At 56.5% G+C, this 26,447-nt stretch overlaps 9 protein-coding genes across 9 annotated transcripts; 4 read left to right on the top strand and 5 right to left on the bottom strand.

Annotated features, from left to right (window-relative positions):
* Nucleotides 1-1,109: 1,109 nt before the first annotated feature.
* On the top strand, nt 1,110-3,358 carry BO70DRAFT_308885 (uncharacterized protein; the record flags this gene model as incomplete). The annotated part of the gene is made up of 3 exons (XM_025540118.1): nt 1,110-1,401; nt 1,454-1,736; nt 1,787-3,358. The coding sequence occupies 3 exons, from the start codon at nt 1,110-1,112 to the stop codon at nt 3,225-3,227; spliced, it is 2,016 nt and encodes a 671-aa protein (XP_025402109.1). The 3' UTR covers nt 3,228-3,358.
* A 2,866-nt stretch (nt 3,359-6,224) lies between these two features.
* On the bottom strand, nt 6,225-9,970 carry pld2 (putative phospholipase D (PLD); the record flags this gene model as incomplete). The annotated part of the gene is made up of 4 exons (XM_025539163.1): nt 6,225-6,911; nt 6,958-9,158; nt 9,206-9,349; nt 9,418-9,970. 4 exons carry the CDS (start codon nt 9,968-9,970, stop codon nt 6,225-6,227), a joined length of 3,585 nt encoding a protein of 1,194 aa, XP_025402108.1.
* Nucleotides 9,971-11,325: 1,355 nt separating this feature from the next.
* Nucleotides 11,326-13,288, bottom strand: BO70DRAFT_359233 (uncharacterized protein). Its single transcript, XM_025542496.1, has 5 exons — nt 13,271-13,288; nt 12,937-13,211; nt 11,907-12,873; nt 11,838-11,860; nt 11,326-11,786 (listed from the first exon to the last, which is right to left on the bottom strand). Exons 2-5 carry the CDS (start codon nt 13,075-13,077, stop codon nt 11,331-11,333), a joined length of 1,587 nt encoding a protein of 528 aa, XP_025402107.1. The 5' UTR covers nt 13,078-13,211; nt 13,271-13,288; the 3' UTR covers nt 11,326-11,330.
* Nucleotides 13,289-13,374: 86 nt separating this feature from the next.
* Nucleotides 13,375-15,684, bottom strand: BO70DRAFT_359232 (uncharacterized protein). Its single transcript, XM_025542495.1, has one exon. It carries the CDS (start codon nt 15,636-15,638, stop codon nt 13,473-13,475), a length of 2,166 nt encoding a protein of 721 aa, XP_025402106.1. The 5' UTR covers nt 15,639-15,684; the 3' UTR covers nt 13,375-13,472.
* A 638-nt stretch (nt 15,685-16,322) lies between these two features.
* cyn1 (putative cyanate hydratase) lies at nt 16,323-16,946 on the top strand (the record flags this gene model as incomplete). Its single annotated transcript, XM_025546364.1, has 3 exons — nt 16,323-16,343; nt 16,430-16,869; nt 16,925-16,946. The coding sequence occupies 3 exons, from the start codon at nt 16,323-16,325 to the stop codon at nt 16,944-16,946; spliced, it is 483 nt and encodes a 160-aa protein (XP_025402105.1).
* A 194-nt stretch (nt 16,947-17,140) lies between these two features.
* Nucleotides 17,141-19,080, top strand: BO70DRAFT_359231 (putative C2H2 finger domain protein). The gene is given in 4 exon segments (XM_025542494.1): nt 17,141-17,821; nt 17,885-18,512; nt 18,539-18,542; nt 18,555-19,080. The coding sequence occupies 4 exon segments, from the start codon at nt 17,573-17,575 to the stop codon at nt 18,856-18,858; spliced, it is 1,185 nt and encodes a 394-aa protein (XP_025402104.1). The 5' UTR covers nt 17,141-17,572; the 3' UTR covers nt 18,859-19,080.
* Nucleotides 19,081-19,856: 776 nt separating this feature from the next.
* Nucleotides 19,857-20,217, bottom strand: BO70DRAFT_308865 (uncharacterized protein; the record flags this gene model as incomplete). Its single annotated transcript, XM_025540117.1, has 2 exons — nt 20,004-20,217; nt 19,857-19,922 (listed from the first exon to the last, which is right to left on the bottom strand). Coding segments are annotated over exons 1-2 (207 nt in total), but the record flags the coding sequence as incomplete, so codon positions are not given.
* Nucleotides 20,218-22,662: 2,445 nt separating this feature from the next.
* BO70DRAFT_385110 (homocysteine S-methyltransferase family protein) lies at nt 22,663-23,809 on the top strand (the record flags this gene model as incomplete). Its single annotated transcript, XM_025545711.1, has 2 exons — nt 22,663-23,592; nt 23,669-23,809. 2 exons carry the CDS (start codon nt 22,663-22,665, stop codon nt 23,807-23,809), a joined length of 1,071 nt encoding a protein of 356 aa, XP_025402102.1.
* On the bottom strand, nt 23,679-26,067 carry BO70DRAFT_156929 (putative amino acid permease). Its single transcript, XM_025538247.1, has 3 exons — nt 24,514-26,067; nt 24,118-24,458; nt 23,679-24,058 (listed from the first exon to the last, which is right to left on the bottom strand). Exons 1-3 carry the CDS (start codon nt 25,712-25,714, stop codon nt 23,942-23,944), a joined length of 1,659 nt encoding a protein of 552 aa, XP_025402101.1. The 5' UTR covers nt 25,715-26,067; the 3' UTR covers nt 23,679-23,941.
* Nucleotides 26,068-26,447: the final 380 nt, after the last annotated feature.

Genomic DNA, 26,447 nt, shown 5'->3' with positions numbered 1-26,447 from the left:
CAGGCGGTCTAAAAATAAAAAAGCGGCATGTTGAGGCGAGCAGCTGTTTCGGAGAGAGAGCGTTGGTGTTGAGGAGAAGAGAGAGAGAGAGAGAGAGAGAGAGAGAGAGAGAAGAAGAGGGAGAGGAAGAGAAAGAGGCAGAGAAGGACGGGGAAGACAGCCTGAGGCTACACTCCCTCTTGTCCTCTTCTCCCTCTTCCTCCTCCTCTCTTCTCTCTTCTTCTCTCTCTTCCTCTCTCTCTCTCATCTCCATCCTCCCTCCCTCGTCTCTTTCTTCTCCCTCCAAAACCTCAATCGATTCTTCCGTCTTCCCCACTCCCATGTATCAGCTGGCTTTGCCACACCTCTCAGCTCAGCCACAGGATTGGGCCCTTCACCCGTTCGTTTCGCTCGCTGCTGCTGCTAGTGGGGCGATGAACCGTCTGGTCTGGCGGTCTGCCCGGTCCTTCATCCTCGATATCATATGCAAGATCTCGCCGGCGCAACGACGCAAGGCACCCCTTCCGTATAGGATCTGATCTGTCCACGGAGGTCCCGTCCAGCAAAGTCCGCCCATCGCCCGTCATGCCCCAAAATCAAAATTGAGTCCATCTCGATGAAACAAAACACAAGGCGGGAAACGGCAAGACTGGCCACCTTGTTCGCTTCTGCTCGGCTATTTTGACCCCGGATGGCCTCGCATCGCACTAGCGATTAGACTTCTCACGCCCAGCCGGTGGAGTCGATCGCGTCGCGTAATTTGTCCTGCTTGCAGGCCGAGAGCAGCTCCAGCTAGCTAGAGCCCAGCTAGAGCCCAGCTAGAGCTACCTGGCCGGCTAGTCTGCAGCTAGCTGCGATAGAGTTCAGTTCCACCTCCCCATCAACACGAAAGAATGGTTGAGCCTCCCGACCCAGCATGCTTAAATCTCAGCAACATGCAGGCTCAGCTGCGCCGAGAAGGCGATGCTCCTCGGCGATGTTGAGTCCCGCAGATGAGTCGTCATTTATTGATCCAGCAGCTGCACCATCCGGCTCCGCTTTCCTGGGTATATAAACCCCCGTGGTCGCGCATCCTGAACCTCTCAGTCTTCACCTTCCATTCCCTCCAGCGTTTGAGACACTCGTCCGCCATGGAATTCGCTACCACCTGGATCCACTCCGTCGCCGTCGAGGACTTCGACGTCCGCCGCTTCGGCGCCTTCACCACCCTCCCCGTGCGCATCAGCAAATACAACGATGTCGCCAGCTCGGCCGCACGCAAGCTCACTTGCGACTGGGAGGCCAGCTGGGTCAGGCACTCGGGTAGCCCGATGCTTCCCACGAGGTCCTGGGGCGATCTGCTTGCCTTGACCATCCCGGAGGTGCTGCCCGAGAGAGTCTCCACCGCCGTCAGGCTGGCGGAACTGAGCCGGCTGTGCGATGGTGAGCCCTTCCCTCCGGCCCTGGCAATTGATGGTCGATGCTAACGAATCAGCGTTCTGCAACCAACTTGACTCCCACTGCAGACGGGAAGGTTATGAGATGTTGAACAAGTGTTTCGACCTGTGCTCTTCCTCCTCCTTCTCCTGCTCCTGCTCTTCGGGTGGCTGCGGCAAGAGCTCCGGGGGCAAGCATGCCCAGATCAAGGCTCTCGTGTCGGAGGTCATTCTTGAGCTCATCCAGACCGACCGCGAGCATGGCATGCATATCCTGAACCTCTACCGGCAGGCCGTCATGTCGGAATCGTCCTTCGGGTGCAGGACCTCTTCTCCCTTCAGGTATGATGACATCCCAACACCTCATCGCCCCCCTCTCTGACACGCGGCAGAACCTTCTGGCCCATCCTTGAGTTCGCCATCGCCCTCAAGCTCAGCGACTGCGATCGCAGTATTCTTCACAACATCAAGTGCGTCGTGGACGAGTGTCTCATCCTCAACGACGAGTACTGGAACGGCCGGGACAAGATCGGCGGTCTGGGCCAGACGGACTTCTGCGGCCGCATGAACGGACTCTCTGTCGATGCCGGGGAGGACTTGAGACGGAGAATCATTGCTCTTGAGTCGCGCTACCTCGCTCTCAGAGCCGAGTTCTACTGGAAGTACCCGGCCGAATCCATCCGTCTGCGCCGCTGGATTGAGGCTGCCGGAGCCGCCATGGCCAGCTACAACTACTGGCGCGCGTCCACCTCATCCTCTCGTCCCTGCTCCACTGAGAGCTGGACCTGCGTTACTCGGTCCTCGAGCTCGTGCAGCTCCCAGCCTCCCGCCTACCCCAGCTGCTACAAGAAAGACGAATGCTCTATCCTCACGGCCCCGACCAGCTACGTCAGCTCCTTCTCGCCCTCCCAGGCCCTCAGCATGGTCCCCTCCGCCATCAACACCTGGGTGCGCGCCCCGGCCGGCGCCGTCGGGTGCGTCTCCTCCATCATCACCGCGCTGTACAACGGCACCACCATCCTCGACGACATCAACACCAAGGCCACCCAGCGCTACAGCCAGCCCGCCGCCCACACCGTGTTCGGCGCCCCCCAGGCCGCCAACAGTGCCCACTACACCTTCATCCAGGCGATTTCGGACGCGCAGAAGATGAGCAACCCGGCCGTTGCGACTGAAATCCTCCTCGGCGGCCTCCGCCGCTTCTACACCGGACAGAGCCGCGAGCTGAGCTGGTCCCACACGGCCTGCATCCCCTCTGAGCCCGAGTATCTGTCTGCCATCGACGACACCACTGGATCCATCTACACCATCACGGCCAACCTGCTCCAGGCTGAGAGCTGCACCCCCCGTCACTGCCAACCCGATCTGATCCCCCTCGCCACCCTTCTTGCGCGGTTCGCCCGTGTCAAGGAGGAATACATCACCCTCCGCAACCGGGAGATCCGCGAATGCGCGTCCCCCAGCGCGAGCGCGAACTTCACCCTCTCCCTCTCCTACCCCATCGTCCGCCTGGTCGCCTCCCGCCCGGAGACCCGCGCCCAGGTCTCGAAGATGATCTTCGAGAAGAAGGAACTGCAAAGCGGCAAGCCCGACAACTGCGCCTGCGACAACGACCGCAAGGGCGACTGCTGCGGCTACAATGTCAACGTCAACTCCAGCTGTCTGATGCTGCTGCTGACACAGTCGGGTGCGCTCGGCGCCACGCGCGAGTTCCTTCGCGAGCTGGAGGATAAGATCGAGAAGGAGATCATGCAGATCGAGAAGTGCTCTGGCGAGTGCAACCCGGTTATGCGCATGGTTCTGTCCCGCTTGCGGGAGGGACTTATGTGTTAGTCTTGTCACTGTACCACCATGTACTTCACCACGTCCCTTACCATGTCCCTCATGTATCACACCATGTACCACATCCTCATGTATGATCAACTGCACTTACTAGCCTGATTACTTTTAAAACTCTAGAAGCCGAGCCCAATTTCATGTTCTTTTTATTTATAGCATATCCTGTAAATCTGTATAGGGTGCAAAATGAATAACATTATTTCCTTCCATTGTACTTTACTTCACTTTACCTTACTTTATTCCACTGGGTCTACTTTACTTTTCTCAGTTTTACATTATTCTTCTTCTGTACTTGCCTTACTTTATCTACTTACTCAGTACATTCGACTCTATCTTTCGCCGCTGTACTTCCCTTTAATCTCCATTATGACACCACTATACTTCACCCTACTATACTCTACTAAACTCTACTCCACTCCACTCTACTTTACTCCCCTCCCCTTCACCCTCCCCCCCAATTCCTCTCCCAGAGAAAGCAACATCCAGTATCCAATATCCAATATTGATTTTAATTTAATCTTACTTAACCCCTATACGAAACTCCCCCCCCTCCCCCAGCAACCCCACCCCATCCCATTGAATGTAAACAAAACCAGAGGGCAAAAAAAAAAAAAAAACATGACCATCGCCAAACCCTGCACTTCAACCAACAAAGAACTAGGCAGAATCTCAACCCCTCTCAACCAAGACCGGTTATGTCGATAATAAAAGGAGCGAAAATAGGATAGGATAGGATAGAATAGGACAGGATGGGAATTTGTAAAGGTTGTAGCATATTCGATATGGATTGAGTGAGAACGCAGTGACTGATTGTTTGTGGGTTTTGTAGGCTTTTTTTTTTTTCGTTGGTGGGTTGAGGTGGTGTTGGTGGTGTGACTGTGTTGTGGATGAGATAACGTGGTCATGGGGTCTTGTTTGAGGGTTATTTGTTATGTTGAATGAGGGTTGGTTTGTTGGTTGAGTTGTTGTCATATCATCATCTCATCTCATCTTATCTCATCTCATCAGAAGGAAGCGCGGTGATGTGATGGGGATGGTGTTGGTGATGGTGGGATGATGATGATGATGATGTGGTGGTGGTGCAGGGCAAGGGTTATCTCGTGGTGCCGGAGGCCATTTACATGACGACGCAGCCACCGCCGGGGGAGACAGCTGTTCGTAGGTATTATTTGTTAGCTTTGTGTTTCTTCATGGTCATGATCATGTTCATGTTCATGTTCATGGGGAAGGGGCTATATGTGTGAGGTGAGGACGAGAGAAAGAACAGAGAGGAAAGAAGTCAAAGTAAGAGGAAGAGGAAGAAAAAAAGAAAGGGGACAAGCTTACCGTTGGAAACCTTAACGATATCGGAGGGAGACATGTTGATTGAAGTTTTGATTTTGCAGAAGCAAAAAAAAGCAGTAGATTGATAGTTTGTAAGTGAAATGTATTCGAGAGCTTGCGGAGGAGAAAAAAAAAGAAGTGAATTGGGGGGGATCTTGAGGGGCTTTTTATAGGTTTTCTTTCTCTACTTTTCTTGCTAGATTTCTATGAGGATGGGTGGTATGGAGGCGGGTGAGTGGTTACTTCCTCGCTATCATTCATTCATTCAGTCGAGGATGGGTGAATGGATGAATGGATGGATGGATGGATAGATTAATATGGGTTTCTTTGATCGGGACAGTCACACACATCCATCCATCCATCCACCCATCCTCGATCAATCCATGAATCCAGTAAGTAGGTAATCAGTCCGGGGTAGGGTGTGGATACACAAGAGGGAGAGTTCCTGAGACCTGAGTCCCGACCCTCACCCCTATCGCGTGGGATTAACTTCAACCCATTCATGAAACACATCACTCAGCCTATGAATAGCCGCGGAAGTATTTGGAAAGAGGGGTGGGAGGGGCTAACCGAGCAGACCGACATTGAAGGATAGTTCGAGAACGCTTGTGGAAGGGTAGGGTAGCGCAGCCAGGGCCCAAGTGGACCGCTTCGCTTGATATTGTTCTGGCTCGGAGGGTCGGGTTTAATGGGATGGGTGGGTAGGGTTTGTGATTGTGGGGAAGCGGATGGAATGGGAATGGTGGGCGGGGGCAGGCTCCTCGTTTGTTGGTCAGTATGCCTAGGATGGGTAAAGATGGTTCATCTCTGAGGCGTCGAAGGGCTGGCTGGCTGTGTAAGTGTCATTTATAGCATGGATAAAGAGAGGTTCAACCACAGGCGTCAAGAGGTCCATGTGAGCGAGGGTCACGTCTAGTCTACGATAAAGAGAGGTTGACTTCTTTGGGGGTGGGGGACGTCCAAGGGCTATCGAAGGGGCTATCTGTGTACGTGCTCTAGGGATAGTTCCGGATAAAATAAAGAACATCCAATCCATTCAGATATCTCTCCGAGGCGTCGGGGAGATTCCTCCTCGAGAGTCGGCTCTGCATCGCATGGGATAAACTAGTCTAGTATACGATAAAGAGACGAACAGCTCGGAGACATCCCAGAACTATTTCTGGGGCAGTCTGTGAGAGGGTTGGTTTTGGTATGGATAAAGATGGTTCATCTCTGGAGGCGTCGAAGGGCAATCTGTGTGAGGGTTGGGGGGGAGGGGAGTTCTACATGGGATAAAGAATGGTTCATTCATCTGTGAGGCGTTGAGGGAGATTCCTGTGGGACTAGTTCCGGTTTGGGGAGAAGGACGGTTCATCAGAGGAGTGAGAGTCGAGGGGCTGGCTGGCTGTACATGCACAGCTGTGTGATGGTTCGAGGGATACACCGCGTGGCAACAGTCTGGAGCTGGCTACAGCTCCCTCGGGAGTGGAGGCAAGATACAAGATGCAGGATGCAGACTTCCCAGGTCAGGAGTTCAGGACAGGGACTTCGATAAGGGCCTGGTCCAAGCTTAGTATTGTTCTCGAGAACAATATCAGGTTCACAAATATGTCCGTGCACAACCACCCAAGCCAAAAGTCAATTTCAACTCAAAGAAACTCGTACGACACAAAGCATCCAGACCACCCATCAGGTGTAGATCGGCTCGGTGATCTCGTTTAGCTTCAGCCCCTCCTTCGCCACGTCCTCGTCGATGAGGAACATCAGCGGCATCTCGACCAGCGTGCCCTTGACCTGGCTGAGCAGCTCTTTGACCTGCCGCACACCTTCCGGGCCCGGAGGGAAGTCGTCCCGCACCACGTGCCCGTACTCGTACCGCGCCGCCGGCTTGGACTCGTCCTGCCCGTACGCCTGCTTGTCCGCGTTGTGGAAGTAGTATCCGTAGAACTCCTTGTACGTGGCCCAGTCGCGCACCGTGTCGTCCGGCACTGAGTGGAACACCTTGCGGAAGACCTCGGTGTTGGTGTGCGCCCGCGTGTTCCACAGGCTCTGCACCGTGTCCGCCAGCGGGTCCGCCACCAGCTGGCTCTCTGGTGCCTCGAAGTCGAACGCGTTCGGAACCCCGACCGGCTCGAAGTTGCCGTCTGGCCGCTCCGGGTCCTGCGGGGCCAGCAGACCCAGGTGCTTGCGGAACAGCTGTCGTCGGAGCGACGAGGCGAACCGGCTGGCTGTCCATGGGTGTCCGTTCATGCGTGAGTGCACCGGCGTGTAATCCTCCACGATGATGGCGATCTCCGAGTCGTGCGTGCCCAGCTGGGACCGGTCGTTCAGGTTGGCAGACCCAATAACCGCGATACGGTCGTCGGCAACCATAACCTGCGTCTGTTAGCTGATGCATGTACAGTCTGATTGGTCCGGTTACCTTGGAGTGGATGTAAAGCTCCTCCGTGACAAACGCGTCGATCTCCGCCTCGGGAGCTCCCTCCCACGGCACATTGCGGATGTCCTCGCCGTTCAGCATGTAGCAGGAGCTCACGCTGTCCCACTTGCCTGGTGCCGATTTGCCGCCGCCCACCTGCTGCGCCGCTTGCTGGTACTGCTGGAAAGGCGCGGTGGTGTCGAAGGCCGCCCGAGGAGCGTTGGGGCCATACCCGCCAGCGCCTCCGGTGGCCACGTCCTGCTGCTTGCGAGCATCCTCGTAGTCGACGCCGGATCTCTGCTCAGCCGCCGCCAAGGGCCCGCTGACATTGATCCGGTCGTAGTTGCGCAGGTTGTAGAACCGGATGTAGTCCATCGGGTTGAACCCTTCCTTGGCAATCAGCTCCATGATGCTGTGGCCGCCGCGGTTGATGCAGTTGTACTGGAACTCCATGATCGCACGGGTGCCCAGGGTGGACTCGTCCTCCAGGTCGCCCGCGAAGCAAGGCACGGACGGCATCACGACAACAATCTTGAACTTCTCACCGGCACGGGCGGCACGGAGAATGCGCTCCACGATGGCAGCCCCGATCTTATTCTGGACGGGCTTCTGGGCGTCGCTAGTCGCCGTGATGAAGAACTGGTTCTCGATGTAGATGAAGTGTTGGCTGTTCCGGATCACCGCGATGTACGCATCCATAACGGAATGCTCGGTCGGGGTGCCGTTGCTCCACTGTGAGCAACTGCGCACAATCTGGCAGTGCATGTTACCCCGAGGCTGGCTGGTCGGACGGCCACTCAAGCCGGCAGAAAACCGGTCCTGGTACTGGTGGATCTGGCCTGCCAGTCCACCCCGGATGACATTGCTGTAGTCCGTGAAGTTCTCACGCAGACGGCCAAGCCCTCTCTCCGCGTCGAACCCGCTGTGGGACGACTCCACCCCACGTGTCTGAGAGTGCTGCAACGGCTTTGTCGCCTGGTTCGGCGGAGGCGGGTAGTAGGGCGCTTGGCCTTGGCCGGTCTGAGCCGGAGTCTGAGCCGGATAGGCTTGCGCGGATCCCTGGGGCGGGGGGCCAGCAGGCGGGGGCGGGAATGAGTTGCCGGTGTACGTGTATTCCTGGCCAGCTTGGGGAGAGTATGGTGCAGGCTTTGAAAGACTGGGGGCTTCCTGACTCGCACCCTGGGGAGAGTGGGCTGCGTAGCCGGCGGGCTGGGAGGAGGCCACATGCTGCTGCCAGCTGGGACTGCTAGTCTGGGGAGACTGCGTGGAGCCACCGGGCTGGGTGGGGGCCTGCTGCTGCCAGGTGGGAGTGGCCGGGCCAGCCGGGGGCTGCTGCTGCTGCTGCTGCTGCGGCTGCCAGCTGGGTGCACTGGCCGTGTTAGGCTGGGTGTTACTCGACTGCGGGGCGGCCTGTTGCTGCCAGCTGGGAGCCGGTGCGGACTGGGTGTTGCCCGTAGTCTGAGGAGACGCCGCATGCTGCCAGCTGGGGGTGGGAGGACCGGGGTTCGCGCCAGGCTGGGGAGCGATGGCCGGTGCCTGGGCCTGGCTGCCCTGCTGGGGCGCCTGCTGGGATCCCTGTTGGGGTTTCTGGTTGCTGGACGAGGTCGGGCGACCGTACAAGGCCAGTCTGCTATATCTCGAGTTCTCGCGGGACTGGTACTTCAGGTCGTAGATGAAGTTCCAGCGCTGGACAAAGTGCTGCCTTAGATCCTCGACGACCTGACCGTGCAGACTCACCGAGATATCCGACCAACCCATGCGGGAGGTCTTCTTCCGGTCCAGCTGGTTCTGCTCCCAGTGGGCGACGTCGTGGAAGTCGCTCACACGGGCGTTGTTGTAGTCCTGGCCCGGGAAGACGATTTCGTTCAGGTCCTGGCCGTGCACGTCGGCCAGCGCGTGCTGGTTGGTGTCCCAGCGACCGAAACACATGTCCAGGCCGCCCATGAACGCGACCCGTCCGTCGATAATGCACAGCTTCTCGTGGTGGGCCCAGTAGAGGATCACGTCTTCGCGCATGCCGTAGAGGCCCTTGATCGCGTCCTCAGACATCTTGGCGAGGTTTCCGCCGTCCAGGGACAGGTTCTCGATGGAGGTGGCGATGGAGGCCTCCACCGCCTGGCGATCGGGCAGATGGTCGGGGTGACGGAACACCGAGATGTTGGGGTGGAGCTCCTCCAGATAGTGCTTTGTGTGGTGGGATGAGACTGGCGCTGTGAGCTTCCTACCCGCATTCAAGGTCTTCGGGACTTACGGGTCAATGCCTGGGTGACCTCCTTGTACACGATGATGTTGACGCGGACGCCGCGCTGCGCGGCAGCCTGCAGCATCCGATCCAGCCGGTACTGCTCATGCTTCGCGGGGGGGCGTCTGAGGTAGAGTTCTGGCGTCAGCCACCCTGGTGATCGTTAGCCTCGCTGGTTCATTCCCATCCTCAACGCTGCTTGTTTGCTCTCGGGGCCCTACAGTCCAGAATCCAGATATAATCCTTCGCAGTCTCCAGCGCCTTCGACACAGCATAGAAGTAGGCGCAGCCATCCACATGCCACTTCACCTCATTGCCCTGACGCGGGGGCGCAAAGCTGCCGAAGCGGTTCTCCGACTGCGGCTTGACCGGCCCATACTGCGCATAGGCCTGGGGGTCGAGGGCGGTGCCCAGCTTCTGGGCCACCTCATTGCCGAGTTCCTCGAGCTTACCAAACAGACCGGAGAATTTGTCCTGCTTCTGGGGCTTCTGGGCCTGGTGCGGGGAACCCTGGGACTGGTAGGTTTGGTTCTGGGTAACGGGTCGGTTAGTACCGGGGGTTGAAACGGGGGGGGGCCGCGTAAACAGAGGAGATGGACGTGCGGGTTGGGACTGCTGGGAGGATGCCTGTTGGGACGACGACTGGGCCTTGTAGGTCTGCTTCAGCTTGCCGAAGGTGTCACTGACGAAGCCCCGGGCGGTGTCAGTGGAGGAAGGCGTCGCGGAGTTCTGGTGGTACTGGCCATAGGCCAGGTCCTCCTCTTGGCGGGTCATGGAGACGGAGTAGGGGATAGGAGAGTCAAGAAGGGGAAGGGACGATGGAGAAGTGGAGAAGTAGAGCGACGAAAGGATCGGAGAGAGAAATCGTCGCGGAGGATGAGGATGAGAAGAGAAGAGAAGAGAACAACAGAGGGGGGGAAGAGGGATAGTTATGGTCTGGTCAGCTCAGCTCGGCGGGAGACAAGAGGGCCTGAGGCCGTGCCCCGCCCTCCTAAGACAGACACAGCCAGACCAGTCCACTCCACATCCACTTTCAGGCGACAATCCTCCTCGCCGATGAATCTGACACTGTCTTCCAGAATCTTTACTGGAAGAGACCATTCTTGTTGACAGCAGCAGACCTGCACTGTCCTGCACTGTCCTGCACTGTCCTGCACTGTCCTGCACTGTCCTGTACTGTCCTGTACTGTCCTGCACTCTACTGACTGCACTCCTCCAGGATGCGGCGGTGTGGCTGTGCCGGGCTGAGCGGATCCCCGCTAGCCGTATTTACCACACCCGTACCGGTAGTACCGGTATCACTGTCCCGCCCGGAAGTCGAAGTCGCGGTCAAGAGCGCCCAGAGGTTTAGTGAGTGGTACGGAGTATCGAATACCGCCATTTACCGCCATTGACCGACACGAGGCTGGCTGGCTGGTTGTGTAACGGCCACCTCATGACGTGACGCTGCCACGGTGGGAATGCAAAGGTTCAGGCGGATGCTCCGGCTGCCATTTCACAGCTGGTGAATCCCTGGGGAGGGTTATCATTGGTGGTCACACGGGATCTCGGGGAAAGACGGCCATTTCCCCCCCAAGAAAAGAGATCCATGGTGTATTACTTCATGTGCTACTCCGTACTCCACTATACTATCACTGACGCGTCCTCACTGGCAGGTATATACATCCATCCATCATATCGAGATTGAAACAGCTATATCCCTACCCTTCGGATGCAGCCACGCAGGTACTCCTCGACGCGCTCCACATCCTCCAGCCGCGCAACCACCCCAACATACCCGTCGGGCCGCACTGCGACAACCGCCCCCTGCCCCGCATCCACCCCGTACCGCTGGTATGCATCCTCCAGCGCCTGCCCGTCGTAGAACCGCATCTCCGCCTGCCCCTTCACGCACCCCGGGACATCCTCCCACTCGACCCCCCTTCCCAGCCGCGGGTGCAACACGATCGCCTCGATCACCCCCGCCGGGAAACATTCCAACAGACGAAACACCGAGGTCAGTGCCCGGGCGGAAACCCCTTCGGTCTCCAGAAGATCATCCGAGGTGAGCGTCACGATCCGGAACCGGCCCGTGGACGCCAGATCTGCAAGGCATGTGTGGTCAGCCGGGGCAAGAAACAGCAGGGGGCTGTTACTACTGACCATCGTGGATATCCCGGTGTCTGCCGTCCGCGTGTCGCTTCACCTTCACGTTCAGCAACCGCCTGCCCGCGCGAAGGATCCCCGACAGGTAGTCGTCCCCTCGCACAGGATGGATGGATCCGTCAGGCGTCTTCGCCACGATCATGTTATCGGCATACTCCACCCCACATCCGCTGGTGAAGCCGTTGCCCGTGTTGAACGTCTCCACAAACTCGGCGTGCGACAGGCCCGACTCGCTGTCGAGCTGACCGGAGAAGATGGTCGAGAACTTGCGGTCGAAGTCAATCAACTGCTGTGCGTTGGCATGCCGTTCCAGCTGGTAGGTGTGGAGCAGAGGATCCGGATGCCCCTGCTGGGCGGAGGCGGGACTGAGCCCGTGGATGTGGTAGGCCAGTTTCCAGGCCAGATTGTAAGAGTCCATCATGGATACGTTCATTCCTTGGCCGGCCTGAACACGGTTAGCCGCTAGCCTGGTCTGTGGATAGGTCATGGACAATACCTTCGGGCTGTGTGTGTGGCAGGCTATGGTCATTAGCGACGTTCATTTCTGAATAGTAGGTGGACATACCGTCTCCCGCTATGAACACCCGGTCAATACCAGCAGAGTCCTTGACAGTAAATTCAGGTGAGACCCGCTGACCAATCTGGTAAGCGGCCCACCAGTCGATGGACTCGTCGCTCTTGGGTCGCAGGCAGTACGGCTTGAACGCGTCCGTGGCTTGCTTCAGGATCTCGTCGAGCGTCACTTTGCTGCGGCGTACTCTGGCATCCTCGACGCACGGGTCTGCAGATTCCCCGGCAACGTCGCTGTCTGGGTTCACAATCCCTGGCACCTGTACGTAGAGTCGAGTGAGATACTCACCCGTCACGATCTGCTCCCGGGGAATCACCATCACCGAGCCAGCCGGGGAGTGGATCGCACACCGTTTGCGAATGTCAGGGAAGTTGGTGTCCGCCACCATGTCCACAACGCCCCAGATATGGTCCAACGACTGGCCCTCCAGCTTCAGTCCCATAGATTGACGAACCATGGAGTGTGCACCATCTGCACCAACCAAGTGTTTGGACCGAATAACTCGTCTAACACCGTGCGTCTCGATCTCGGCCACAACGGGAAACTCGGCATCTGTTTCATCGATCTGAACGTTGAGCAGCTTGGTGTCTCTTTGCACTCCTCTCTTGGAGTATCGCAGGAGGTCGGTTTCCATTATGCGTTCCACCCGCCCCTGGTGGATGGTAGCTTCATAGGGAAAGCGCGCCTCGGGTATCACGTCGGGGAGAATGGACTTGCGCTCGATGATTTTGGAGGCGTCGGTAGCTGTGTTCCAGAAGGCAAAATCCCAGATCTGGCACGCCTCGTTCTCGATCTCGTCCGAAATGCCCAATGTTTTCAACACCTCCAATGTCCGGGGCTGGATACCATCGGCCTGGCCGGACTTCAACGTGCTTGACTTGGAATCGATGCATAGCAGAGACTCGTCGCTCAGTCCATATCTGGCCAGAAGAAGCTGCAGCATGAGTCCCGCGGGCCCGGCCTAGGTACATTAGTCTGCTTGTCATAGATTATTTTCGCGTGATGTAGGTTTGACAGGACATACCCCTACGATAACCACTTCATACCGCTCGGTCCCATCTCCTTTAGGCTGGAAGGGTGGTGAGAAACGAGGCAGCGGAGGGGCGAAGGATGGAAGGACTCGGAGGTCTCGAGACTTGGAGGCGAATTCGGTGAAGACCGGCATGGTAAGTGATTAGTCTTGGTAGAGTCGCGATTCTGAATGTGAAACTTGCTGGATTGCTTGACTGCCCAGATGTGGACCAGAGGGGCACTTATATTGTTCATCGTCGACGAAGAGCAGATAACGTTTCCGTGCAACTGTAGCCCCCACAGGTCAGATCATGCAAGGTTGTCAACAAGGGATGAGCGAAGGATACCTCCATATTCCGGCTGCGCAGATCACCCCGCCACCCCGCATCCGCATCCCACCATCCCACCATCCCACCATCCCGCAACCCCGCCAACCCCGCCAGGCTGCGGGGAGACCGACCCAGGCCGCATTCTGGATGAGTGTTAAAGAGTACGGAGTATGCATGAGCTATTACTACCGGCAGGCCCCTTGCGTGCTGGAAGGCGGTCCTAATACTCATTCTTCCCAGCCTCCTCCAAAGCTGCACATAATACAGTTGCAAAGGTTTTCGAGATAGCCCAGCGCCCAAAGCGATGCAACAGATCAATCAGTCTATGCAGGTGGTTGACGTCTGCAAACACCGAGTCCCCGAATGCCTGCCCTTGCGCTTCTTGAAGGGCGGCCTCACTGCCTAGGAGCCGAATCTCCGGAGCGTCAAACGCCCTGAGATCGACCGATCGTTGCGACCCGATCCTCGTGAAGCAGAGCCATGCAAGGGCAGCCGAGTACAGAGCACCAGGGACATGGATCGCAGGCTCCGAAGAGATCCGCATCCTCTCCAGATGGCGTTGTATTAATAGCGCGTGAACCAAGCACTTGCTGGCATTCAATGAGCCGGTCCATGTACGAACGGCATCGCGGGAGTCGATAGCAGATGCATGGCCATCGCGACCAACTGCCCGCTCGAGTAAGTCCATGTCCGCGTAGAGGGACATGTATATTGAGTGCCACAGAACCGGAAGGCCAAATGCGTCTTCCTCATCCTTGAAATGCGGACCGTACTCTATCCACCAGTGCATTAACAGACCTGACAGTTCTTCAGATCTCCCTTCGTCCAAGCCTTCCGATAGGCGAGCTTCAATGACGTATGCGCTAATACTTTCCAGGACACTATAGACAGCAAATCTAGAGTTGTGTCCGGCTTTGTGAAAATGGATATCAATATTGAGATCAGACCCTCCATACAACGACTGTCGGTAGAGGTCAGCCCATCGGGCCGCTGTGGGTGCCATAAACATGGCCTCGGATCCTAACCGAGGATACTGGGCGAATCGATGTTTGCGAATCGGCTCATGGTGCATCAGCCTTGCGAGCTCTGCATCATGGATGTTCAACGCGATCTCGACCCGCCTTCTTTGCTCCACTTCAACCCAACGGTGCCATTGCTCGTCCAGTTCATGTCCATCTAAGTCTGGATTAATGGGTTCGGTATGGTTGGGGCCGCAGTACTTGTTGGACTCGCGCGTCCAGCCCAGGGCGGCGCCATGGAGAACATCGGCGAGAATTAAATCTCTGGGCCGTCCGGATAGCATGCCATATGTCTGGCCCAGAATAGCGGTCTGGACCATTGATAGTGCATCGGACCGACTGTGGGCCAATATGTTCTCCCACGAGGCCAGAACAGCTTTGTTTAGTCTTTCAAATATTCTCAAGCCCTGCGCCACGGCATGCGATGACCCAACAAAAAGGCTTCCTATGGAGCAGATCGACAAAAACAGCAACGAATTTTCTGCCACCGGTCGGAAGGTTGGGGCATGTATGACGGGAAACAGGGAGTGAAACCGGCTAAAGAACAGCTTCGCGAATAGATTGAGCTGTTCAACCGAGGGCAGTGCTTCATCCTGCATACGAGGCTTTAGTCTCTGGGACAGACCAGCCCTGTAGCTATCATCAGCATCCCTCCCTTGGAGGAAATAATCCCCGGAGATACCGCTTGGGTAGACAGATCCGGTCTGGTCTGGTGGAGACAAGCAGGTAAACCACTTCTTCCTGACAGTGTCTGCCGATGGCGGGTCCTCATCCTTGGTCCCCGACGGTGTTGGTATAGGCAGCGGGGGCTCTTCTGGGCCAGTCGAATCACAGAAACCTGGGGCGGAAGGCAGTTGCGCCCATTCGGATATGGCAGAGGAGATTGAAAAGTCCAAGGCATTCACATCAAAGTCCGCGTCCAAGAACCACGTGCTGGAATCCGCCTGTAATACGGTGTCATGTAAACTCATCCCCGCCGGAATAGCCTCGGGAGGATCGATTGTCTCCTCCAGCTGAGAAGTCGTTGGCATGAGCAGGGAAGAAACCGGCAGGACCCTCTGTCGCTTTGGTCGTACGGGAGACGGAGGCGTGGGCATCATCGAGTCGTCGGCCGTAGATGGGAACGGGGTTGCCGACATCGACAGTCGGGAATGCGGGGAAGGGTTCTGGTGGCTCTTCTCGTGTCGGCGTAACACATCGCTGCAGCAGTCAGTGGTAGCACAGGTGTTTCGGCCTCCGCACCTTTCAACCTTCGAGAGTAGACCCTCCCACAGGTCGCACACGCGTACGGCTTTTCCTGGGTGTGGCTGCGGAGGTGCCTGGTGAGGTGCTCGGCTTTGGAGAAGGTCTTGTTGCAGGCATGGCATGGACGAGTGCGCGAGCCGCTGATTTCCTGCTCCGACGCGGGGCGTTTGGTTCCCGGGGTGTGGTGCATGGGGTGTGGTGATTCCATAGTTGTTGACGGTGGCGGAGTTGCGGAGAAAGAAATGAGGGGGGGGGCACGTGATGCGCGTTGATGGCGATCCGGTTGGGACAGCTGCAGGGTGGATAGTAGTACTACTTACTACTTAGTACTAGTAGTAGTATCCTACTACGGAGTACCATATTTTCTATTTATCTGCCAGGTTATCAATTGTCCACAGTCCGCCGAGGATAGTCATCTTCCAGAATGATATCGTGGGTTGGGGGTAACATTCTCTCTGGGATAGTACGCACCTATGATCATTTTCAGATTGGTCTCTCAAAACAATACCCCCCTGAGTAGTTTGGTATAAATACTGCGTATCCCACAGCAGAGCAACATGAATGTTGATGTTGGGAAGAATGGGCTGATTTGGAGATCCTCGGCAGACCCCGCAGCAGTGGACACTAGTAGTAGTAGTACTTAGTACTGCTAGTAACTAGTTAGTAGTCAGTCAACCCCGCACGCAGTTGGAGAAGCCGATGCCGGCCACTTATTTAAGAATGACATCGTCCATCCGACATCCTCCCTGCCTCTCGATTCTCGATTCCTCGCCAACATTGACCCCAACATCAATTCCAATTCCACCATGTCTCTCGTAACCCTCGACGTGAGTCTTCCAAATGATCCTCTGAATCCCACCAACCAAATAAATCAAATTACAAACTAACTCCCCCCCCCCCCCTCCGACCGCAGGGCTCCCAACGCCCCTACCTCCCCTCCGCCTCGGACACCCTCTTCAGCGCCAAAGCCGCCAAGCAGCTGAGCTTCGAGCAGATCGCCCAGCACATCGGCCGCAATGAAGTCGCCGCCGCCGCCATCTTCTACGGCCAGGCCAAGGCCTCGCCCGAGGACATCGAGAAGCTCGCCTCGCTGCTGGGGATCCCCCACTCCAAGCTCGAAGAGCTGCTCAGCGGCTTCCCCGACCGCGGTCGCACCGTCGAGATGCCCCCCAAGGAGCCGCTGATCTACCGGCTGTACGAGATCGTGCAGAACTACGGGTACGCGTACAAGGCGGTGCTGAATGAGAAGTTCGGGGATGGCATCATGAGCGCGATCTCGTTCTCGACGAAGGTGGAGAAGGAGACGGATCAGGATGGGAACAACTGGGCGGTGATTACCCTGAGGGGGAAGTGGTGAGTTGATGTTCCTGGTTCTGGTGGTGCAGGATGGGTATACTGACGTGGACAGGCTGCCGTTCTCGAGGTTCTAAGTTGGATGGTGGGGTTGGAGAGGTGGACTGGATGGTGTAGTTATCGTTACCCATATATGACGCGATGAATGGAATTGACTTGGTGTAATTTCCTCATCCTTGGGTCATGGTTGAATCAGGAAGGATGGAAGCTGCTGGAACGTAGCGCCTGACCGAAACGTCCTCGACTTCGCCTCACCCCTCCAGTCTCCTCCCACTGCAAAGTGATCAGCATCTGAGAGACCCTCCCCATATCCTGCACGACTATCTTTCAAACCCAGTACAACTGAGGAACATAAAACCTCCCGCAGTCTCTATCGTCTAATCGCCAGTCTCCCCCCACTGAAAAGTGGCCAACACCTAAGAGAGCCAGCTCCCCAACTCCTCTTCCGAGATCCTCTGCAATCATCTTTCAAATCTACTGAGACAGATCCCCACACCATCCCTCGCCGGCACTGTCGTCTCACCTTCGTTCACCTCCACCCCACCAGGGAAAGGGAAGAAAGCTCCACCGTTTCCTCCCCCGTTCCCTGATCCACTCCATAGTGAATTGAGCCACGACTCCCACGACACCAACATCACTTCGCGTCCTGCGTGCCCCCACTTCTTTGTTTATCCCACCACGAACATCCTCCTCTTTAGCAAACATGGCCTCCCAGGCAGCCCCCACCCGGGTGCGCTGCACCATCCCCAAATGCAGACTCTACTTCGCCTCCGACGTGGCCATGAAGAAGCACAAGGTCATCGAGCACGAGTACTGCATCCGCTGCGACGAGGACTTCGAGGACGACGAGCGATACCTGATCCACCGCATCCAGAGCGAGAAGCACATCGTTTGTCCGATGTGCGCGAGCGAGTTCCGCTGCGAGGGCGGCCGGGACACCCACATCCGCAACGTGAGCAGCCTCACCCCCCCCCTATCCCCTCGCCAACTTCATCTAACCATCGTATCTCTGTAGCTCCACCGCGCCCATCAGAGAGTGACCTGCGTCGGCTGCAAGCAGAAATTTAACCAAGCCAGCGCCCTGGTCCGCCACATCGAGGAAGACGACTGCCCCGAGATTCCGATGACGCGGCTCCTGCACGAGCAGTCCAAGAAGTTCATCATCAAGGAGGCCCTTCGAACTGGCGAGGGAACCGGGCTGCCGACTCTGCCGGACCCCGAGGGCGTCGATGAGTCCGAGGGCGGCGTCAAGCTCACCGGTCCCCTCGAGGCCGATGACGGCATCGGATTGTCGCACCCCTCGCTGATCAACGCGCCCAAGGGTGCCTTTTCGTCGGCCATGCTGGCGTTTGAAGACGAGGAGAAGGGCGGTGCTTGCGCAGCCAACCCCAAAAGCCATGCCGATACCGCTGGAAAGGGCAAGGAGAAGGCACAGGCTCCCCCTGCTGCTTTCCCTGGCGACGAGAATGCCCCGTTCGGCAAGCAGATCGACGCGGGATATACCCTTCGTCTTATCGATCGTAACTGGGATCCAACCAGGTTTTTCAGCTCCTTGAGTGGTCTGTATGAGTGTCCCTGTGGAAAGAACTTCAAGGACATGAGGGTCTTCGAGCACCATATGCTGGCGAAGAGCAACGCCCGTCGTAGCATGCAGTAAGTAGACTGGTCTCCTGCCCCCCTTCCCTTCTTCCCTCTCTTGTGCTTCACAAGCCAGGATACACGCCAACTTACCCTCTCCCCAGATGCCCCGGCTGTCTCCGCATGTTCAAATCCACCGCCGCCCTCGTGGCACACTGCGAATCCGGCACTATCCGCTGCAACCTCAACGACGGCCCGAAGTTCGGAGATATCATCGACGAGGTGAGCGGGGGTTTCGTCAAGGCCGTGGGCCTCCACACCGACGGGACGGTCAAGTACGAGGCGGGCAAGATTGATGTGAACCGTTCCACGACCATCGGACAGGATATGCGAGAGAGACGAATGTGGTAGGAGAACGATCGAAAGAGGTAGAAAAAGTCGCCTCTTTGCGCATCCAGGGATTGTTCTCGACGGATTCATTGACTTGGTTTTGTTTCATGGGATTGGTCATTCAATAATTTGCAATTTGCAATTGCGCCGGGGGAGGATATTGACTCAATATCAGACTCCCATAGTTAATTCACAGTGTATCTCTTAGTCAGACTGGCAAGAACGGAGGAAATATTGAGGCGCGTCATGTTTCTAGCAATGTCTCATAGTTAGTCAACAAGAACAATAAAAATCCAACAAATAGTCATTTCGCGACTCTGCCGTCTAGGTGAGGTACTCTGCTTTCTGCCTACTAGGTAGCGAAAGCAAATCAAGCCGACGAACCGAACCGCCCGCCCATCCATCCACCCATCCAGCGTACCGCACCGAACGCGCAAACGATAGACACTGAACCAGTCCTGAACACTAGTCCTGAACACTAATACTGAACACCGAATACCGAACAAAAGTCATGTCATTTATCCATTTATTCCAATAACATAACATAAACCCAAGAGGCAACAGAATAAGTAGGTAGGTGGGTAGATAAGTACACCGGGTATAAGCGATCATAGGTAGCGACCAGACATCATCGAAATTTAGTAATTGCTCCTTGCCCTTCCCATTCTTCTTCTCCCTTCTCCTCGTCCTCGCGATTCATCGTTCGGGTTCATCGTGAAGGTAAGGTAGGTCATAGATGGTGAGCGGTAGGTAGGTAGGTAGGTAGGTAGGTAGGTAGCACGTTTCTTTCTTTTCCTTTCTTTTCTTTCGTTTTCGTGTTCGTTTCTCCTTTCATAAGGGTGGTAGGGTGGTAGTTAGGGTATTGATTGTCTTGTCTAGCAGCAATCCTCGCAGCATTCGAAGCAGAGGAGACCGGCGCAACTGTGGACAGTTAGTTAGTCATTTATCCATTTCCATTGTGGGGTAGGGTGGATGGGTGGATGTTGAAGGAGAGGGAGACAGGGCGGGGCGGGAACATACACTCCGCAGCAAACATCACCGGCACCGCCACCACGCAGGTTCATCTTCATGGCTTCGTCGGTGTTCTGGAGATGATCATATTAGCTTGACTTCATGGATGGAGACGAGAGTGGGGAGGTGAGGTTATGGGGGAGGGAAAAGCATACGGGCTGCTCAGTGATGACGCGCTCGGTGGAAGGCGCCTCCGGGCTAGAGGGCTGCTGGCTGGTCATGGTCATGGTGTTGGGGTCCCAGGTGGGCTGGGCGGACTCCTCCTGCTGCTTGGTGGACTTGAACCAGCTGAACATTTTGATTGAAGTGGTTGGTTGTTGTGGAAAGGTAGGTGGGTAGGTAGATAGGTGGGGAAGGTAGGTTTATCTATCTGTCTGTCTGTCTTTCTGTCTGTGGATGATGGAGATGATGATGATGGAGAAGCAGGGCCGGGCGGGCGCTATTTATGCCACGGACTCCCAGGGTAGGGTGAAAGGCAAAGGGAAAGATTGTTTGGATCAGGGGTCCAGCGGGACGGCCGGTACCAGCGCGTACGCATCGATCAATACAGACAACCACTCATAACCACGAGCCCGTCCACGTCAACTCGCTCAGCCCTGCCGACTAGCAGCTTGGCGGGGCTTGGCGGGGGGGGATTCGTGGAGGAGGCCGGATTCTGAATATTGTTTACCTGTCTATCTCCCTGTATAACTGGGGGATAGACGAGCATCATGCGCGGAGGGTAGGTCAGGAGGACTACATCACTCTCGTCTTCATCACTTCCATTATCTCTCTATCTATCTACTTTCCGGTCTACCTATTCTACCGACTATCCCCGGCAAGAGACGAAGGCTCGGAAGATATGCCCCGTCTCAAGCCCAGTACCGTACAGATACCGTACGACAGCGATCCCAAACAGCCGACGATCGGCCCCCAGCCACCAGCCACCGCGGCAGTAAAATAGGCAGACTCATTTTTCGGCATCTCTCAAACTGTAGTACTGTAGTATTCCCCTCAACGCCATCCATGTAATTCAATCAGCACCCTAGACAGTACGGAGTAGAAACGGAAATATCTGCTGCTCCAAGCTTTACCCAAGCTTCTGTGGCTGCTTGGCCAATAGGGCTGGGGCGGTGCGCGCTATTCTTAGCAATACTCCGCAGTATCGCCCCAATCGTGCTAGGCAGCCTCATTCTGTACCGTAGATGCCATCCGCACAGTACTCCGTACCGTACGCAGGACCGAGGCGGGCGGGATAAAGAAACTGCGGCAGTTTTTGGTAGTAGTTAGGTAGTGTCTGCAATTACCACCAAGACTGGCCCTGGGACATGTCCCTTGCATGGACTTGTGAGGCAAAAAAAAAGTATATATGAGTGAAAGTCTGATTGTAGCGTGCTGGGCCAGTGAGAGATTGTCCTGGTGTTCTCGTGATGGGGAGGTCGGGTTCAAGCATAATTGGTCGCTTTTTTTTATTTTTTATTTTTTTATTTTTTCATGTTTACAGCTGTGGGGGTGGATTCAGGGACTGAGATAGAAACTACCTGGTCGCGCCTCTTTGAAAGGAGGCGATGTGATTAGATCGGAATCGCACCGGGGTAAGGGCGCTAACTCGGTGCTACTATTGCTAGTTGCCTGCTTCCTAGCTCCATACCAACCCTGCAGCTAGACTAGATAGATGGATAGATAAATCGGACTTCATGAATTGGAACGCTGCTGTGGCTGAGGCTGTGTGCATGATGCAGATGCATTGGCTGGTAAGTAGTACTGGAGTACTAGTAGTAATTACCACCCAGTAACAGCCACAGCCTTGACTGTCACACTGTCGCGGAATTAACTGGGATCGGACGGTGACACTGCCACTGTCCTGGCTAATCTAGAGAAAACGGCCCTGCCTATCACTGTGGGGGGGTGTCGTTTGATGCCCTCCAATGGGGGGTTCTCGAATCCTTCCAATGACGATCGGTCTCATGTGCTGGTGTCATGTTGCGAGGACGATCCGCATGGGAATATTAATAGAGAGCGGCACGAGACGATGGCTAATGGTCGACCACAGCATCGGTCTAAAGTGGACTAATCTGACCCTGGAGCGAGGATCTGTATTGAGTCTTCACGACGGAACTCTCTCGGAGCGTAGAATAACCGACGGAAAACTTCGAGGGGTCAGTACAGAGTCATTTCTACAGTGAAAATATACACCTGTAGAATTCAATTCCGATGGGGGCAAAATCATCAACTGGCGCGACGTGCCCACGGCCTAACAATGTCACGAGACTAAGCTTACTTTCTAGTCCAGGGACGGTCAGACGCTTATCTGCAGTTAATTCCAGGGTTATTTTCATCCCCTAGGCAGGTACCTCTTCTTCAATTATACATATTACTAGATCCTAATGAATATCTCCAGGAACTCCAATTCATCAGTGAGATCTTCCGAGGCAACCCGATTCCCCGAGACTCGTGACCGCCACCCCCCCCCCCCCCCCCCCCGCCGCTTCTGCAGCAGCTTTGCATAAGTAAGTGATCTACGCAGTACTCTGAAAGCAACATCTTCGACAGCCATGAAACCATCTTCTTTTGAACATCCATTCAACCTCCAACATCCCAAGCAACCCGACAATCCCATAACCCGATAATCCCGCAATCCCGCAATCCCGCAATCCCACCAAGCACGCAAGTCACAACGCCCGCAACGCACCCCCCCCCACACACATTGCGGGGCAAATCCGCACGCAACACCGACAAATATTTCCTCACCTCCCTCCCTTTCCCACCATCCCATTCCACACCCATCCCACCTCCATCCATCCAAAACACCCAATCTCCCACACCACCACCAAAATGACAACCCCAACCCCCATCCTGATCCTCGACGGCGGCCTCGGCACCTCCCTGCAAGACCACTACTCCCAAACCTTCAGCAGCAGCGCCACCCCCCTCTGGTCCTCCCACCTGATGATCTCCTCCCCGGACACCCTCCTCTCCTGCCAACGCGACTTCACCACCACCGCCTCCGTCGACGTCCTCCTCACCGCCACCTACCAAGTCTCTGTTGCCGGGTTCCAGCGCACAAAAACCCCCGCCCACCCCGCCGGTATCGCCCGCCCGGAGATCGCGCCCTACCTGCGCACTGCACTGTCGGTCGCCGACCAGGCGGTGCAGGGCACCAAGGCCAAGATCGCGCTCAGTCTGGGGCCGTACGGCGCGACCATGATTCCGGGACAGGAGTATAGTGGCGATTATGATGAGGGGCACGCAGGGGAGGAGGCGTTGGCGGCGTGGCATACGGAGCGGTTGGGACTTTTTACGGAGGCGTTTCAGGGACAGGGGCAGGAGCTGAGGGACAGGGTGCAGTATATTGCGCTGGAGACGCTGCCCAGACTCGATGAGGTGAGGGCGGTGCGCAGGGCTGTCACCTCGGCTGGGGAGCAGACACAAGGGATTCCGTTCTGGGTTGCCTGTGTTTTCCCGAAGGAGGATGAGGATGCGCTTCCCGATGGGAGTAGCGTCGAGCAGGTGGTTGAGGCGGCGTTGCTGCCGGAAGACGGCGCGGCCACGCCCTGGGGCATCGGGATCAATTGTACCAAGGTGCATAAGTTGCCCCGGTTGGTGGGGTTGTTTGCGCAGGCTGTCGAGAGGTTGAGAGCCGAGGGCAGGATTGCGGACAGGCCGGCTTTGGTGCTGTATCCTGATGGTACCCAGGGCGAGGTGTATAATACTACGACACAGACGTGGGAGAAGAAGCTGGATCTGGGCGAGAAGGCGTATTCAGTGAGTTTTCTTTTTTTCTCATTCTTCTTGTTGTGGCGCGTTTGAGTGGTTTGTGATGCGGATGCTAACTGCTCAGCGACCCTGGGAAGTCCAACTCGCGCAGGTGGTCAACGACACGGTCGCGACCGGCCAGTTCAGCGCCGTGCTGGTCGGCGGCTGCTGCAAGGCTTCATACAACGATATCAAGCGACTGGGCGAGCAGTTCCAGTCCGCGTGAGCAACATTATAAAAAAAAAAAAAAAAACATACGATGGCCAGGGGAAAATGTAATTAAAGCGATGTTGGGTATCACCATCTAGGCGCACATCTATGTACAAACGAACGAACGAAGAACCAAGAACGAATTGAACTAGAAGAACCACTCCACGAAGCGTCTCAGCCGCGTCTTGGGCCCTCCCTCCTTGACGATAATCTCTCCTTCCTGCAGACGGCCGGACCAGAGGTCGATCTCGGTGGTGCTCAGGAACTGGGGTCGTCAGATGGTGCTCAAGCAGGATAATATATACGGGAAAGGGAAGAACGAACCTTGGTGCGCTTGAAGACCTTCCACAGGATAATGGGCACGACGAAGATCGGAATACCCACGTACGAGGCGAAGAAGTTCGACGTGGACCAGTTGCCCTTGAGGAAGACGGGGAAGCCGGCCACCAGGGTGATGATGGTCGAGCCGATGAAGCCCACCCACGCCGTGTACGGCTGGAAGGGCCCCTTCCAGGGAATGGTATCGCGGCTGACGCCCTGCGCCTTCATCGCGGCGTGGAACCGGATGTAGCAGAACGAAAGCGTCGCCCACGCGATCAGACCGGCGATGGTGCTCAGGTTCAGCAGCCAGGTGAAGGCCTGCGAGGGGCCGCCGGAGCCGAGACCTAGATTATCATTAGCACACACGTTACACACTTGGAACGATCCGTGGGCACTCACTCAGATACGCCAGGGGACCGAACAGCCACGAGGCCAGCACCGCGTAGTATGGCACGCCCATCCTGTTCACGCGGCCGAACAGCTGCGGCAGCTGGTGATCAGTGGTCATCGCCACGATCATGCGCGACCCGACCCAGCAGTAGGAGTTACCGGCGGACCAGGCGGAGATGAGCACGCAGGCGTTGACGATGGACGGCAGGGCCGTGATCCCGGCCTGCTTGATGGCAATAACCCAGGGGGAGCTGTTGGCGTTACCGGATCCCGAGACCAGGGCGGCATTGGTCGGGCTGACGATCATTCCGATGAGCAGGGCACCGAGGATGTAGAAGAAGGCGATGCGGTAGGTGACGCGACGAGCAGCCTTGGGGATAGCGTAGTGGGGGTCGACGGACTCAGCAGCGGTAATGACGACGGTCTCGACACCGACAAAACTGAACGAGGCGTTGACGAAAGCCGACAGGAAGCCGAGGAAGTGACCCGTCGGCCCAGTGATACCATTGTAGTTCGTCCACGCGCCGGGATGATGCCAGTACCTGAACCCGATACTCTGATGATTCGGGCCTCCGCCCGCCGTGATCACAATGGCGACGAACACCAGCCCAACAAAGCAAATCACCTTGATCATGCCGGCTATCACCTCGCTCTCGCCGTAGAACCGCACACTCATCAGATTGATCCCGAGGATCAGCACCAGCCCGACGGTGATCACCACCGCAGGGGATATATCCGTCCAGTAAGCCACGATGACCGCCGACGCGGACACCTCCGACGCGATGGCAATCGTATAGCAGTATCCGTAAGTGATCGCCAGCGAGAAACCAACCGCCGGATCGATGAACCGCGTCGCCCAGTGCGGGAACGACCCGGCCGTGGGCAGCAGCGTCGCCAGCTCGGCGATGCTCTGCATGACGCACCACAGGATAAATCCGATCACGATGTAGGCCAGCAGCAGTCCGGCTGGGCCGGCGTCAGCGTACGCGGACCCCGTCCCCACGAAGAGACCGGTGCCTATGCCGCCGCAGAACCCGATCATGCTGACCTGGTAGTTCTTCAGGCGTCGCTGTGTGCCTCCCCGTCCGCCCACGTTCAGCTCCATCTCCCCCTTGGCGGGGGCCTCGTCGTCACAGCTGACCACCTGCGGTCCGCCATAGCCGTATTGCTGGATCTTCTCGTCCTCGGGGGTGGCGGTGGTGTGGTGCATCTTGCTTCTTGCTTGCTCGCCTGTGCTGCAACGGTGTGCAGAGCAATGCAGTGCAAAAGAGAGGCGAGGCGAGGCGAAGCGAGAGACGAAACACTCACAGGTGGTGCCAATGCCAACCGACAACAGCAGCTCAGAGTCAGGACAGAGTCAAAGTCAAAGTCAGAGAGACAAGAGACGGGAAGTCAGCCCCGGAGTCGCGTTCAGTTCTTATTAGTCCTGGGGGAAGAACCAGACTTGGGACCTAGGTTGACTTGACTGGGGACTGGTAGTCAATCAAGTAAGTCACTGGAGGGAGGGAACAACAGCCAGGTAACTCGCCACGCGGAGAAAAAGCTTTTAGTTAACAGTTATTCGCCCCCCTCCGCCCCCCGGTACCTGCATCGCGACATCGGGAACCGCCTTTGCACCATTGGTGCATCCCAGCAGAGCGAATCCAGCGGAAATCACGGTTCACAGTGTCCCTGGGTACAACTCCACCGGCCAACGAGGTTTTCTTTGGTGGGACGGGACCAGGACGGACTCCACCCGGGCGGGGGGCTGCTGGATATGCGCCCCTGCGATTGAATCCTTCAACCGCACTAATTAGTCACGGAATGATGTGATGCAGGGAAAAAGTGTCGCGGAAGCTGGGATGAGGTGGCCTTTTTAGGGCTTGTGTGTGGTCATTTTGACTCACTGGCTGGTGGCTAGGATCCGGGGGCCGGCATGGTGACGCCGGGGACGTGGGATGGAT

This window comes from Aspergillus heteromorphus (assembly GCF_003184545.1).
Source record: "Aspergillus heteromorphus CBS 117.55 chromosome Unknown BO70scaffold_4, whole genome shotgun sequence".
In the NCBI taxonomy this organism is placed as follows: Eukaryota; Fungi; Ascomycota; class Eurotiomycetes; order Eurotiales; family Aspergillaceae; genus Aspergillus; species Aspergillus heteromorphus.
This window is presented reverse-complemented; position numbering and strand designations above follow the sequence as displayed.